General features: G+C 40.4%; 1 protein-coding gene across 1 annotated transcript; it reads left to right on the top strand.

The window, feature by feature from the left end:
• The first annotated feature begins 1,934 nt into the window (after positions 1 to 1,934).
• On the top strand, positions 1,935 to 13,805 carry FASTKD3 (FAST kinase domains 3). The gene is made up of 6 exons (XM_024216056.1): positions 1,935 to 4,179; positions 4,878 to 4,963; positions 7,200 to 7,374; positions 10,044 to 10,113; positions 11,918 to 12,032; positions 12,893 to 13,805. Exons 1-6 carry the CDS (start codon positions 2,739 to 2,741, stop codon positions 12,989 to 12,991), a joined length of 1,986 nt encoding a protein of 661 aa, XP_024071824.1. The 5' UTR covers positions 1,935 to 2,738; the 3' UTR covers positions 12,992 to 13,805.
• The last annotated feature ends 287 nt before the right edge of the window (positions 13,806 to 14,092 follow it).

The following is a 14,092-nucleotide window of genomic DNA, read 5'->3' as shown; positions in this document are numbered from 1 at the left end:
TTTGGGGGGGGGGGGCAACAAACACGTGAACAAGGGGCGGGGGCTGGTTCTAGCTTTTTTGCTACCCCAAGCACCAACCCGCCGAAGTGCAAAAAAAAAAAAAAAAAAAAACCAGCTGGAGCACCGAAACAAAACAAACACAAAAAAGCTGCTTGAAATGTGCTGCGCCAGGAATCGCCGGAGTGCTGCCCCTTGAGATGTGCCGCCCCAGGCACGTGCTTCTTTTGCTGGAGCCAGCCCTGACAAGGGGGATCCAGTGGATATAGTGTACTTAGATTTTCAGAAAGCCTTTGACAAGGTCTCTCACCAAAGACTCTTAAGCAAAGTAAGCTGTCATGGGATAAGAGGGAAGGTCCTCTCATGGATCAGGAACTGGTTAAAAGAGAGGAAACAAAGGGTAGGAATAAATGGTTAGCTTTCAAAATCATAGAATATCAGGGTTGGAAGGGACCTCAGGAGGTCATCTAGTCCAACCCCCTGCTTAAAGCAGGACCAATCCTCAGACAGATTTTTGCCCCTAAATGCTCCCCCTCAAGGATTGAACTCACAACCCTGGGTTTAGCAGGCCAATGATCAAAGCACTGAGCTATCCCTCCCCCTGTAAAAATTCTCTTCACCCCAGATGGGACTTGAACCCACAATCGTTGGTTTAGGAGGCCTATGCCTTATCCATTAGGCCACTGGAGAGCGGTAAATAGCAGTATCCCTCAGAGATCTGTACTGGGACCAGTCCTATTCAAGATGTTTATAAATTATTTGGAAAAAGGGGTAAACAGTGAAGTGGCAAAATTTGCAGATGATGCAAAACTACTCAAGATAGATAAGTCCCAGGCATACTGCAAAGAGCTACAAAAGGATCTCTCAAAACTGGGTGACTGGGCAACAAAATGGCAGATGAAATTCATTGTTGATAAATGCAAAGTAATGCACATTGGAAAACATAATCCCAACTATACATAGAAAATGATGGGATCTAAATTAGCTGTTACCACTCAGGAAAGAGATCTTGGAGTCATTGTGGATAGTCCTCTGAAAACATCCACTCAATATGTAGCGGCAGTCAAAAAAGCTAACAAAATGTTGGGAATCATTAAGAAAGGAATAGATAATAAGACAGTAAATATCATATTGTCCTTCTGGATTTATATCCATGGTACGTCCACATGTTGAATACTGCATGCAGATGTGGTCACCCCATCTCAAAAAAGATATATTGGAATTGGAAAAGGTTCAGAAAAGGGCAGCAAAAATGATTAGGGGTATGGAACAGCTTCCATATGAGGAGAGAGAAGACTGGGAATTTTCAGCTTGGAAAAGTGACGACTAATGGGGGATATGATTGAGATCTATAAAATCATGACTGGTGTGGAGAAAGTAAATAAGGAAGTACTATTTACTCCTTCTCATAACACACGACCTAGGGGGTCAACAAATGAAGTTAATAGTCAGCAGGTTTAAAACAAACAAAAGGAAGTATGTTTTCACACAACGCACAGTCAGTCTGTGGAATTCTTTGCCAGAAGATGTTGAGAAGGCCAAGACTGTAACACAGTTCTAAAAGAGAACTAGAACTAGAGAAGTTCATGGAGGATAGGTCCATCAATGGCTATTAGCCAGGATGGGCAGGGATGGTGTCCCTAGCCTCTGTTTGTCAGAAGCTGGGAATGGGCAACGGGATGAATCACTTGATGATTACCTGTTCTGTTTGTTCTCTCTGGGGCACCTGGCATTGGCCACTGTCAGAAGACAGGATACTTGGCTAGATGGATCTTTGGTCTGACCCAGTATGGCCGCTCTTATGTTAAATACACTGCTACCTCGATATAACGTGACCCGATATAACGCGGTAAAGCAGCGCTCTGGCGGGGCGGGGCTGCGCACTCCAGTGGATCAAAGCAAGTTCAATATAAAGCGGTTTCACCTATAACGCGGTAAGATTTTTTGGCTCCCGAGGACAGCGTTATATCGAGGTAGAGGTGTACATAAGTTATCAATGTGCATGTCAAAAAATATACTTGTTGATAATAGGACTCTTGCATAGTTTAAGAATTACTCTTTGAAATTAACACTGTGAACTTGAAATCAAGTCAACTTTAACAAGTTTTAAAGGTAGTTTCAGGTACAGCACTACACTTGCTCCTGAGTTCCCATGCCAATTCTTAGGACCTCTAATTGAGAAGCCATGATCCTGCAGATGTTTACACACATGCTCCTCTATAAGCATTGAAGACAATCTAATAACTCATATACTTAAAGTGAAGTAAATGTGAAGTAGATATGTAAGTGTCTGCAGGAATGGGATGAGGTTGTCTTTTATTTTATTTTATTCTGTTGCTGTATGTGCAGGTAACTAAGGCCCTGATCCTGAAACTGCCTGGGTATAGGCATGTGCTTGAGCAGTTCTAACCATAGGGTTGGGATCTAACTGACTATACACCTGTTCTGCAGTTAAATGTGCAAAGTAATCAAGTTGGGGAAAAAAACAGAGAAAAATTATTTTGGTGTGATGGGGTGGGGGAGTCTTTGGGAAACAGACTATTAAGGGAGCAAGGAAGAAATCCTATATGCAGGTTGTTCAATGTCCTCTGTAGGGTTTCTTCCACCTCCTGTGAAGCATCTGGACTAGATGGGCCACTGATCTAATCTGGTACCTTCCTGTGAAACAGTACATTACTATAAAATGTCCCTTTCTTTTTTTTCCTCCTGTAGGAAACTTCCAGGGGAACACTTGACCTGATATGGCTTTGATTAACTTACAAAGTTTCCAGTTTTATTCTTCTAGTGTACGCACATGCAGATCCCTAGGAACGCTAAGAAAAACCTTGAACCACCTTAGTGATCAAGGTAGACAGCTAAGGTCATGGTGCTGTGGTTCCTCGGTCTTTGGCACAGTACTTTCAAGGGTTAGGTTTCGGTATGTGTTTTGTAGAAACTACCATGCAGAACCCTGGAACCAGTCTAACTCCATTATGGGATCTGTGCATCTTCACAGAGATGCTGGAAACAGTTCTAAATCTGATGGCAAATGGATGGATGAACAAAAATTTTTCATGGAGCTGAACAGCTTGAATTCATCCAACGAGATTTTTAAATTTCTGAGTTCTTTAGAAGTTCTGTCTGACACCATGGCAGCAGCAGCTTTACAGAGGATCTGTGAATTTGAAGTGGATGACAGTGGATTGAAGAATCCTGAAGCCATATTGGAGAATGAAGTCTTCAGGGCATTATGCTTTCAGTTTGAACATGAATCACAAAAGCTGTCAGACACTGGTCTCGTGACTGCTTTGCAGGCTTTGATAAAGTTGCGTGTAGATCCCTGGAGTACTCTGATTGTGCGTTTGGTATCAGAGAGCCAGGAACGGCTTGATAAGGGACAATTAACCATTAGAAACCTGTGTATTCTTGGAGAAAGCTTGCTTGATTTGGAAGGCCCAGGATGTATAATGCTGGAACAAATTGTGAACCAAGTACAAGGAAAAAAGCTTGAAGAATGGACCACTGAGGACATAGCAATGGTTTATGGAATGCTGCAGATGAGTATTACAGAAGAAGGACAATACCAAGACTTGTTAAACCACATGAACAACATCACTTTAACCTTAGCTCCCCAACTAAGTCCTAAATTGATAAGCAGAATACTGAAGGCACTGGTTATTCTTGACCAAACTCAGGCAATCCCTTTAGTAATAAGACTATGTAAGTATTCAGTGAGGCATGTCCCTCGATTCACAGATGATGAACTAGTAAATGTGCTGGGAGCTTTCATACATTTTGGACACACTGACCAATTCTTCACAGAAGCACTGGAAAGGCTTGTTCCCAAATCCTCCTTCACCATGTACCCTGAAGCAGTCAGCAAAGTCATGCAGTACTGCTGCAGAAAGCTGATCCGTTCTAAGCCCATCTTTGATGCCGTGGCAGAAAGTTTTGCTTATAATGCCGACAAATACACCACCAGACAGATTGCTGAGTATATTGTTCCATTTGGAACACTCAATTATCTACCACCAAGTGCTCCCTCTGTCTTCAGAAAACTTGAAAGGATACTAAATGCTCACTTTACTCAGTTTCAGCCTCACACCCTGCTGAATCTTCTCCACTCATGCACCCTTATTGAGCGCTACCCAGTAAACTTTCTGGCAAAAATATTTAACCCCATTTTTCTTCAACAGCTGCAGGGTAAGGGCACTAAGTTCATCTGGGTCTCTGTTACTCTGTATATTAGCTTCTCTCATACCACCTCCTTGCCACCTATGTATCTCAAACTCCACAATCAGCTGTCGGAGCTAACTGAAGAAGAGGGGACTGGGAAGTTGAAGGTACCTGTACAAAGTTTAGAGACAGAAACTTCTAAAGGAGAGCAGGAAGATAGGCTCCTTCCCTTCTTTAGCTGTTTCTGATTAAATAATAATACTTAGCACCTTCATATTTTAAAAGTGTTCCATAAACATTAGCCAGTTGATCCTCAGAAATTAGTAAATATTATCCTCAGCTTACAGATTGGGAAACTGAATCACACATTGAGGGGGCGGGTGGCAGAGGCTTCCTTTCCCATGCTTAATCCACTAGAACTTGCTGCCCCTCTGATGTCATGATATCTTGCAAGATAACATGAAGAACCCTGAATTCAGATCTTGCCAGATATTTATTTTTCTTCAAACTTTAAAAATACAGCTATAAGTGGGATATATGATTTTCAAATATTTGATTTTTTTATATGTAATTTTTAAGTTTATTTGCATATTCTGTTAATGATTTAGGATAAAGCAGCTTTTGTGCATGTTTATTTAAAAACAGCTCCCCTTTGTATAATGACTTGCATGGGAATTCTTGTTGAACACATCTCTGTACTGAATGTCTGAATCTTTTTGTTTCAGCTCAAACACCAGGTTTGGACAGATTTGTCCTCTCTCAGCTGACCCAGCTCTTTTTAACAGTTACCTTGGAGTGTCCCTTCTATAAGGTAGTGGATATAAGTTGAAATATTGTTTGGGAATTTTTTTAGTCCATGTAGTAATCGTTGCATAATTGTTCCTTCTGAAGCAACATAATATAGACTGGTGGTCCCTAAACTTTTCAGGGTTATGCCTCCCCCTTGCCCCCGTCTGCCCCTCCCTCACCCCCCGGGCCAGGAATGGGACTGTGGCTCTGGGGGAGGAGGGACGCAGATAGGGTAAGGAGGGAGGGCAGGAACGGAGCTGCGGCCCTGGGTCAAGGCTGGGGCCAGTACAGGGGCAGAGGCACGGTCAGGGGCCGGGAGTTGGGGGCAAGGCTGGAGCAGAACTGGGAGTGGGGCTGGGTGGCACTCCCTCCCTGCCCCCTGTGGGGGCTGGCCAAGGCCCTGTTGCACCCTCCACAAACATTCCTCTGCCCCCCACAGTTTCAAGACCTCTGATATAGATATATACAGACGCTCCCTCATGTTACGCAAACCCAATTTATGCAAATCTGCACTTACGGAAAAAGTTCCGTAAGCTAAAAATAGTTTGGGTATTTTTGTGGTGTTCTTTTTTTGGTGTAATGGTCGGGTATACGTTTCCGACTTACGCAAAATTCGAGTTACGGAAAGGAACGCTTGCGTAAGTCGGGGAGCATCTGTAGGTCTCTTTTCATGATTAAAATTGTGAGGCAATGAAATTGTCCTACTTTATTTTTCTGTTCTCTGCACAACCAGTTATGTACAATGCACCGTATGCAGCCATTAAAAAAAATCCCAGTGTGAAGGCATACACTGGAATCCTGTCTGGTTGCAGAGGGAAGGGTTATTGGCAAGGATTTCAAAAATGTGTAGAAGAAACTTAACCTACTCTGGCTGGCAATTTGTCTGACAAAACATTTATTGGCAGGAAAATGCTGATTCATCAAAACAAACTTTTTGGAGGAAAGGGTTGGTCTACCCTTTTAATGGCCTGATGCTGCGAGGTGCTGAGTGATATCCATACCCCTGGGGGTTGAGGGTATGCAGCATCTCACAGGGTCAGGTCCTTATGGTTTCTCTCGCAACCACTACATAATAAACAGCTGTCCTGCTCCTCACACTTTAATCCATAGAAATTCAATATAATTTACAAAGGCTGGTGAGAAAGGGAGCACTGTGATGAGGGGACTGCTTCCCTTAGCCTGAGATATGTTATAAAACCTGAAGTTGTAGGAGTTGGGGATGAGGAAGTGACAAGCTCTTTGGACCATAAATGAAATTCTGCTTTAGGAGGACATTAAGAGCTAGGAATCTTCATGATGAGAAAGACAGTCTTTATTTTTCCTATCCCACAGAAATGTGAAAGCCCAGTGGAGGAGCTAGCATTTTTTGTCTAATGGGAGGAACATCTGAGTCATGGGATGCTCTCTTCTCTTCTCTTCTCTCAATTTCTGGCATGTAAAATGCTGGCAAATCACTCTTGCCTAATTTCTTTACTTTCCACAGGAAACTAAAGTGTTGTCTGGCCCGATTGTAAGAGTCTAACAGTAATGCTGTCTTTTTCTCCTTGTTTCCTGTGCCTGGTTCTGAAGGGACAGGACAGAGCTGATGTTAATGTTGGAGATACATAATTCTGGGACCCACCTGTAACTGACAGGAGGTCAGGAGGACTGGAAACCAAGCACATCTGGCAGGCATAGTTACCATAACTCAGAAAGCAGGGATCTCAAACAACATCCATTGGTAGTGAACTCACCCATTGCACTGAGCCATGTATAGAAGATGTTTCCCTTTGTTTTTTTCTTTTTGGTATGAGAGGATATAGAAGGTAACACAAGCTCCTGTGATTCCCCAAGCAGCTCCACTGGGAAATTGAAACCTTCAGGCTTGTCTCCTTGCAGCCTGTAGCGTGGACTACCCTAGGCCACGCTTGAGGCTGATGGTGGGTAAATATATATTTGGACATATAATAAGAGTCTTGCTTGGAGTGTTTCTGTTTTAGTTTGGTGTGGTATTTCCTGTTTGTTAGGGTCCTGATTCAACAAGATACTGAAACACATTATGTATACTTTGTTACAATAATACACTTGCTAGTTATTAAAAAAAAATAGCTTACCCGCCTCATTATTTTTTAGTTTCTTAATTACCTGCATATGTAGGAAATGTTTCTATGTGCTACTGAGGTAACTGTAAGTGCAGAGCAGATAGAGGCTTAGATTTTATCTTTTTTCTTGCTAAGTGAAATTTTATGAGTATTTCCTTGTCTTTGCTCTTTTGATAGGGTCCTACACTCCTTCCAAAGTATCGAGTAAAGTCCTTTCTCATACCAGGCCGTTCACTGGAGTCCTCTGTGGACGTTCACCTCTACAACAGGGTGAAGACTGGACTTGTTGCTTTGCTAGGATCAAGAATGTATTTTGCTTCTCGTGTGTTGACACCATATTGCTATACATTAGGTGAGTGATGTTGCCATCTTTTAAGGTAGAGGGGACTGGACCTTCCAGACTTACACTTCTCTAATTCTATGATTATTGACACTCTATCTGGAGTGGCTCAAGACTGAGAGTGCCAATTTCAGGACAGACTGTCAAAAAGCAGGGCAGACACCCCAAACTGGTGGTATGATCTGTAATTAGATATCACCAACCCAATAACAAATGTGAATTCCCAAAGTACAACCATAGTTTGCTAATGTAGTCACAGACAGTCCCCTTAGACATTCCAGTCTATCTTGCCACCCAGGCAAGCTGGACTATGTGATAAATGGTCACTTACAACAAAAATCACAAAATACTCAGGTTGCTTCCAGTCCCAAGTGAGCAGTCACTTACCCCAGATCAGTTTGTTCCTTAGATCTCACACCAAAAACAATGTTGGTAGCCAATCCTATAATAAACCAACTAAAGGTTTATTAACTAGGAAAAAGAAATCAGAGTTATTTACAGGTTAAAGCAAGAAAGCATATACACAAGTGAGTTTCACTCTCTGATTCAAAAGGTGACAGAGTTGTAGTAATCGGTCAATTCAAAGCATCTTTCAGGGCTAACCCCTACCAAGTAGCATGGGGATCTCTTTGCTTGTGTTTAGGAATATTTGCCTCTCAGTCTAAACAGCATGAAAGAGAGATTCAGTTTCTCCTTGTCAGGGATTATTATCCCCTCCACTACAGAGTCCAAACTGATGGGATGAGTTCATGCATAGGTCTCTCCTTCCTGGAGGAAATTAGGAATGCAGTCACTAAAGTCTTTGTCCTTTGAAGCTACACAATGCTTAATTTGCCTTCAATGGCCATGGACAAGCACTTTACCGTAATCAATGCTGCGTGTCCTATTTGGCGAGTTACAAAATTACAGAGGTTTACAATGCAAACACTTCAGTATAACTTTATACCATGGGCTATAGAGGTTATAAGTGAGATCAATACATGCAACATATTACAAGCATTTTATAAAGTCTAAACACATTCTTATCAACTTACCATCTAATGTCTATTTTGATAATGCTAACACACAGGTAAGCAAGATTGGTTTCTAGCTATCCATTTGTAAGTGTTCAGTGAGGCCTGGGACCTTCGCATGAGCTGGCACTTGGCCTACCAGTGTCACAGGTATTATAGCAGCATAACTTTGCATCGTGTTGTCACGGTTTAGAGCAACTGCACCTGTATTCCCTCTCCATGGTCCACCAAAGGTACCCATTCTAGTCTCCCAGCTCCTCAGCCATCACCTCTTTGGAGTACAGACCCATGTCTCCTTCCCTGCTGTCTAGGATTTTTCCAGGCTGCACATTTCTCTGCCTACACTGTGATATTCACAGCAAGCCAGCAGTTATAAGTTACCACCCAGATCTTTCTATGCAAGACAGAAAATGTGCAGTTTAATATATTATTTATGTTAAATGTACATTGTGATCTCTCAGACCAAAAAAAAAAATCAGACAAAATTAAGGCTGTAAATAAAGCTTTTAAAAAAGCAGTATTTATCAAAATATCATAGTTTGAAATTCAAAGTTCTTAACTGACTCATGGCACAGTGCAGAAAGAGAAAACACTGAAAAATAGAGAATTTTTGTTCTGTTTAAAAAAAAAAAATGTTTTTAAACCATCTCCAAAATGTCTTGTCAGGCAGGGAAAGGTAACCTCAGATTTGCATGTGCACACAAATCTTATTTAGGAGGAGTCCACTCATTTTAAACTTTCGGGTAGAAAGGATATTTTACTGAGATGTTGGTGGGGTCATTAAAAGGAGATATAGGCCTGGTCTACACTACGACTTTAATTCGGATTTAGCTGCGTTAATCCGAATTAACCCTTCACCCGTCCACACTACAGAGCCAGTTAATTCGAATTAAAGGGCACTTAAAATCGATTTCTGTACTCCACCTCGACGAGCGGAGTAGCGCCTAAATCGATTTTGTTAATTCGAATTAGGGTTAGTGTGGCCGCACACCACCGAATTACTGTGTTTAAATTAATGGGGTAGTGTGGCCGCACACCACCGAATTAATGTGGTTAAAAACCGAATTAATGTGCTTAGTGTGGCCGCGCACAATCGAATTTATACAACCTGTTTCCCAAATTCGAATTATCTAAATTCGGATTAATCCCGTAGTGTAGACATACCCATAGAAAGGAAGCTACTAGGTACATGCAGTGTTATACACTCACATTGTAGGCAATACAGCTATGGAAAAATGAAGATATGCCACTATCTTGTCTTGAATGTCAGAAAATTCTCCAGTTCAAGTATGCATGAGGCCAAAGAATCATTCCTTGATTAAAATCTTGGCAAACGGAAGGTCTAGGTTATCCATGGTAGTTGCTGGCTGCCCAGATTATACATAACCAGCAGTTGCATAATTTATTTACGTCTTTTTTAGAAGTATTTTCCACGTGTTTATCTGCCTTGTTTATTCTTTAATCATTAACCACCTCTTTCTTCTTAACTCCTTTTTAGACCTGCACATGGATAGGTGTAATTTGCAATAGAAAGCTACGTTCGTTCTTGGGGAGTGTCTGTCATTCAAGGAAAAGTATTAATAAGAAATAGATGGAAATTACAATAAACAGTGTATATTGTATGAAAGCATTTGTTTTTCTTTCCCACTCATCTCTTTCCCAACCCAGATGTTGAGATTAAATTAGATGAAGAAGGCTTTGTATTACCTACCACCCTATATGAGGAGGTGCACAGGAGGTAAGAGAACTACAAACATTAGAGGCAAATACCATCAGACTGTGAGATTACATTAACATTGACAAAAATGGCAATATTCAGGTTGAAATTCTGGCCCTATTGAAGTCAATGGGAGGTTTGCCATTGATTGCAATGAAGCCAGATTTATACCCTTGGTATCTTAAAACTTTGAGTTGCAATGTATCACATATAGACCCAGATTGTGAGTGGTTATGAGGGACAGACGAGAAACTTACTCTTCACTACGTAGGAGCCAGAGTGGATGACACTAATTTTCTAATAAATAAATAAAAATTAAACAAATTATTTTACTTACTTTATTGTTTATTTTCTTTTGACTTTATATTTTTAAGTTGCTAAAGTGGATGTTTGGTACTTGTTTCTTTAGTTTCCTAATTATGTAAAATCTGAAATTTTACAAACAGATTTTTTTCTACTAATTAATTTCACCTCTAAAATGTCATCTGTGCTGAAAAAGTTAAATCCAGGGCCTCATTAACATACTTCATGTGAGACCAGCACAACCTCAGAGACTAAATCAGAGGTGGCCAACCTGAGCCTGAGAAGGAGCTAGAATTTACTAATGTACATTGCCAGAGAACCACAGTAATACGTCAGCAGCCCCCCATCAGCTTCCCCACCCTGCTCCCAGCGCCTCCCACCTACCGGCAGCCCTGCTGATCAGCGCCTTCCCCTCCTTCCCCGCACCTCCCAATCAGCTGTTTCGTGGCGTGCAGGAGGCTCTGGAAGGGAGGGGGGAGGAGTGAGGGCACTGCAGGCTCCGGGGAGGAGGGCAGGAAGAGGTGGAGTGGGGGCAGAGTCGGGGGTTGAGCAGTGAGCACCCCCGGCACACTGGAAAGTTGGCACCTATAGCTCCAGCCCCGGAGTTGGTGCTATACAAGGAGCCGCATACTAACTTCTGAAGAGCCATATGTGGCTTCAGAGCTACAGGTTGGCCACCCCTGAACTAAATTGATAAGCAAGGAACTTATACTATATTTGCAATTGGACTTCCATAAGTCAAGAAAGCTGAGGTGCTTTGACCAGGCTGTACTCCTCCACCACAATTTGCAGTTTGATATCCGTGGGACCTGTGCTCCTAAGTCATGTAGGTGCTTTTGAAAATCCCATCTATAGTTGTCTAAATGTGGAGTTAGGAGCTTAAACATAGCCTCTTACTTTTGAAAAGTTTGGCCTATGTTCACAATAACTTTAATTTATTGAAAGTATTTATTGAAAATGCACATTGTGAAAGATGAGGCAAATTTTGGTTTGGAATGACAAAGGTTTTATGCCATTGAGAGACATTTTTAATCAAAATACAGTTTTTGCCCCTGATGCTGCAAACCTTATACAGATGCTTAACTTTAAGTAACGTTCATTTAAGTAAAGCTACCTGCTTAAGTGTTTGCAGGATCAGAGTCTTGTTTTCAGTATTCAAATAAGATACCCCACCAATAGTGGCATTACAAATAAACAATTTAGGTAATTTGATTCATTATATATTTTAATCTAAAATTGCTATATAATATTTTTTTCAAATTAATTTTAGAAAGTTTCAACCTGATTTAAATAAATGATTTAACAAAAAATCACTTTATTTAAATTGCCTTGATTTAAATCACTCTACCCTGGCAGGGGCCAATCACAGTAGCATCCCCTCTGCTCTGACCCCGAGGGACCATGTGCTCTAAAAGGGTGTGGGGAAGAGGCAATATCCCTTGCCCCTTTCACTGGGGCCCACAGAGTAGGTCTAATAATTGATAGCATTGTTTTTAAATGCACTTTTGTGTTTGATTTTTAGAATAGCCCTGTGTATTGATGATCAAACGAGGTTTTGCAGCAACAACCACAGTCTTCTAGGCAAAGAAGCTATTAAACAAAGACATTTGCAATTACTTGGATATGAAGTTGTGCAGGTAAAGGCTGAAGCTATCAGCTGGTGATTCTCTAGCTAGAAAAAGATTGAAGGCTAATTTATAAATAATAAAGCTTAAAGCTACTGCTGCAAACACTTCCCATGCTGGTTGTGAACTTGCCCTGGCTGTGTGACCGCTTCCCTTTTTTGGTCTCTTCTGCTTGTCTTCCTTTTATTTTTTATTATTAGTTCATTCTTTCTGCTTGCCAGTTGCAAATTTCAAGAGCACTCAGCTCCTATGACTGTTTAAGATTCAAATCCTGGCCTCATTGACTTCAGTGGAAGTTTTGTCACTGAGTTCAGTGAGACTAGGGTTTGTACCTAAATGTCTCACTTTTTTTTATTTTCAAAAGACCTTAACTGGGATTTTTTTTAAGGTGAAGGGTTTCTTGGTAAAGAATACCTATAAAGCCTCTTTTCTGTTCCTAGAATCCCCCAAACTAGGTCATTTTCATTATTTTGCTTGTTCATATTTACTTAATTTTTGCTGAAAGACTTTTTTCCCCTGTGGATTGAAGTAAAATCCTTTTTTAAATTTTGCAAATGGAGAATTTGTTATAATCAGCTAGTTCAATGCACCCAACTTTTTATAGTCACCCAGTTCTAATAGTAACTGACTTTGGCCCTGATCCTGCAATGAACTCCACACTCAGGCAGTCCCTATAGGGTCCACTTGCATAGAGTCAACTGCAAGATTGGAAGCTTAATTTGCATTTTTAAAAGCTTAACATCATTTATGACATGAAATTATTCATTAAGGAAAATTTCATTTTATGAAAGTTAATCTTAAAGAATATTGAATATAATGCAGTTGTTCATTTAAATCCATTTCTCACAACCATTTCTCCCTTTAACTTCCAGATTCCATTTTTTGAGTTTGAGACTTTAAATAACAGCAGAGAGAGAGTAGAATATCTGCACAAGAAAATTTTTCCTCACACCTACAGGCTCAACTGGTGATACAATATAACGATAGACTACAGACTGGTCTACAGCACCTCTAGGTACTGTGAAGTGTATATTTTTTGAATGGGAGAACCACTCTACTTTCAAAGTAACTCCTCATAGGATAATTTTAGCTTCTGAATGTGAGGCTCTCCAGTTCCTGGATGGATTGATGTACAAAGAATTAGAAAGGGCAACAGAATGTATTTTATTTTGTGTGAATATTTACTGCAGCTGAATAATAATGGAAAATGCTTGCAAAACCGTTCATGCTGAGTTTCCTGGGTATTGCACTTTTCCTTTTAGCATTGACAGAGATATGCTTGTAAATGGGTAAATACATCATTGTATGTGGGGTTACTAAATGTTGCTAGACATTCAAGTTGTTACTGATCAGGGCTTTTCTCAGTGGTACAATAAATTCAGTTGCACAGTGTCAAATTGTGCACTGTCTTACACTCTGCAACGCTGGAATTATTGGAGTTTCCAAAATATGTAAAGCAGGGTAGAATTTTGCCTCTAGTGTGAAGGCTTAGTACTTATGAAACAAATTTAAATACCCTAAAGAAAAGTACAGTTTAAATATATATGCAATTACGATAATAAACTTGTATTGATTTTTTTTTAATAATGTGATTTAAGTATGCAAGTTTTCTATTTACCAGGAATTTTAAATGTGAAAGAAAATCAATGCACTTCATTCATATTTGCTCATGTACTTATTTGTATTTCTCACCATTTTAGATTTCTGAGTTGTATTCCATTGAACCTAAAATATTAGTGGTTTTAATGTTCAGTGACTCCAGTAAAGAGCACTATTGCCCATTGATCATAGAGTAAAATAATTTATTTGAAAGTATGAAAAATTCATTGCATTGTCATCAATCCAGTGCTGTTTGTTATAAAGCTCTTTTTTCAGATAAAAAATGAAGAATTATTCTTAAAGATGAAACTTGAATCCCCAACTACCTTACACTGTCAAATCAACCTTATTTTCTCTGATAGAGACACTCATTGCAAGCTAATGGAGTTATACAGGTGGCACTGAGGGCCTCGTTTGTTCAGCAGAATCTGTGTTGCTAGAGATGATGTGTGAGATAGAGGTAGCTCAGCTTG

This window comes from Terrapene carolina, unplaced genomic scaffold, assembly GCF_002925995.2.
Source record: "Terrapene carolina triunguis isolate 2854851 unplaced genomic scaffold, T_m_triunguis-2.0 Scaffold580, whole genome shotgun sequence".
Lineage (NCBI taxonomy): Eukaryota > Metazoa > Chordata > Testudines > Emydidae > Terrapene > Terrapene triunguis.
This window is presented reverse-complemented; position numbering and strand designations above follow the sequence as displayed.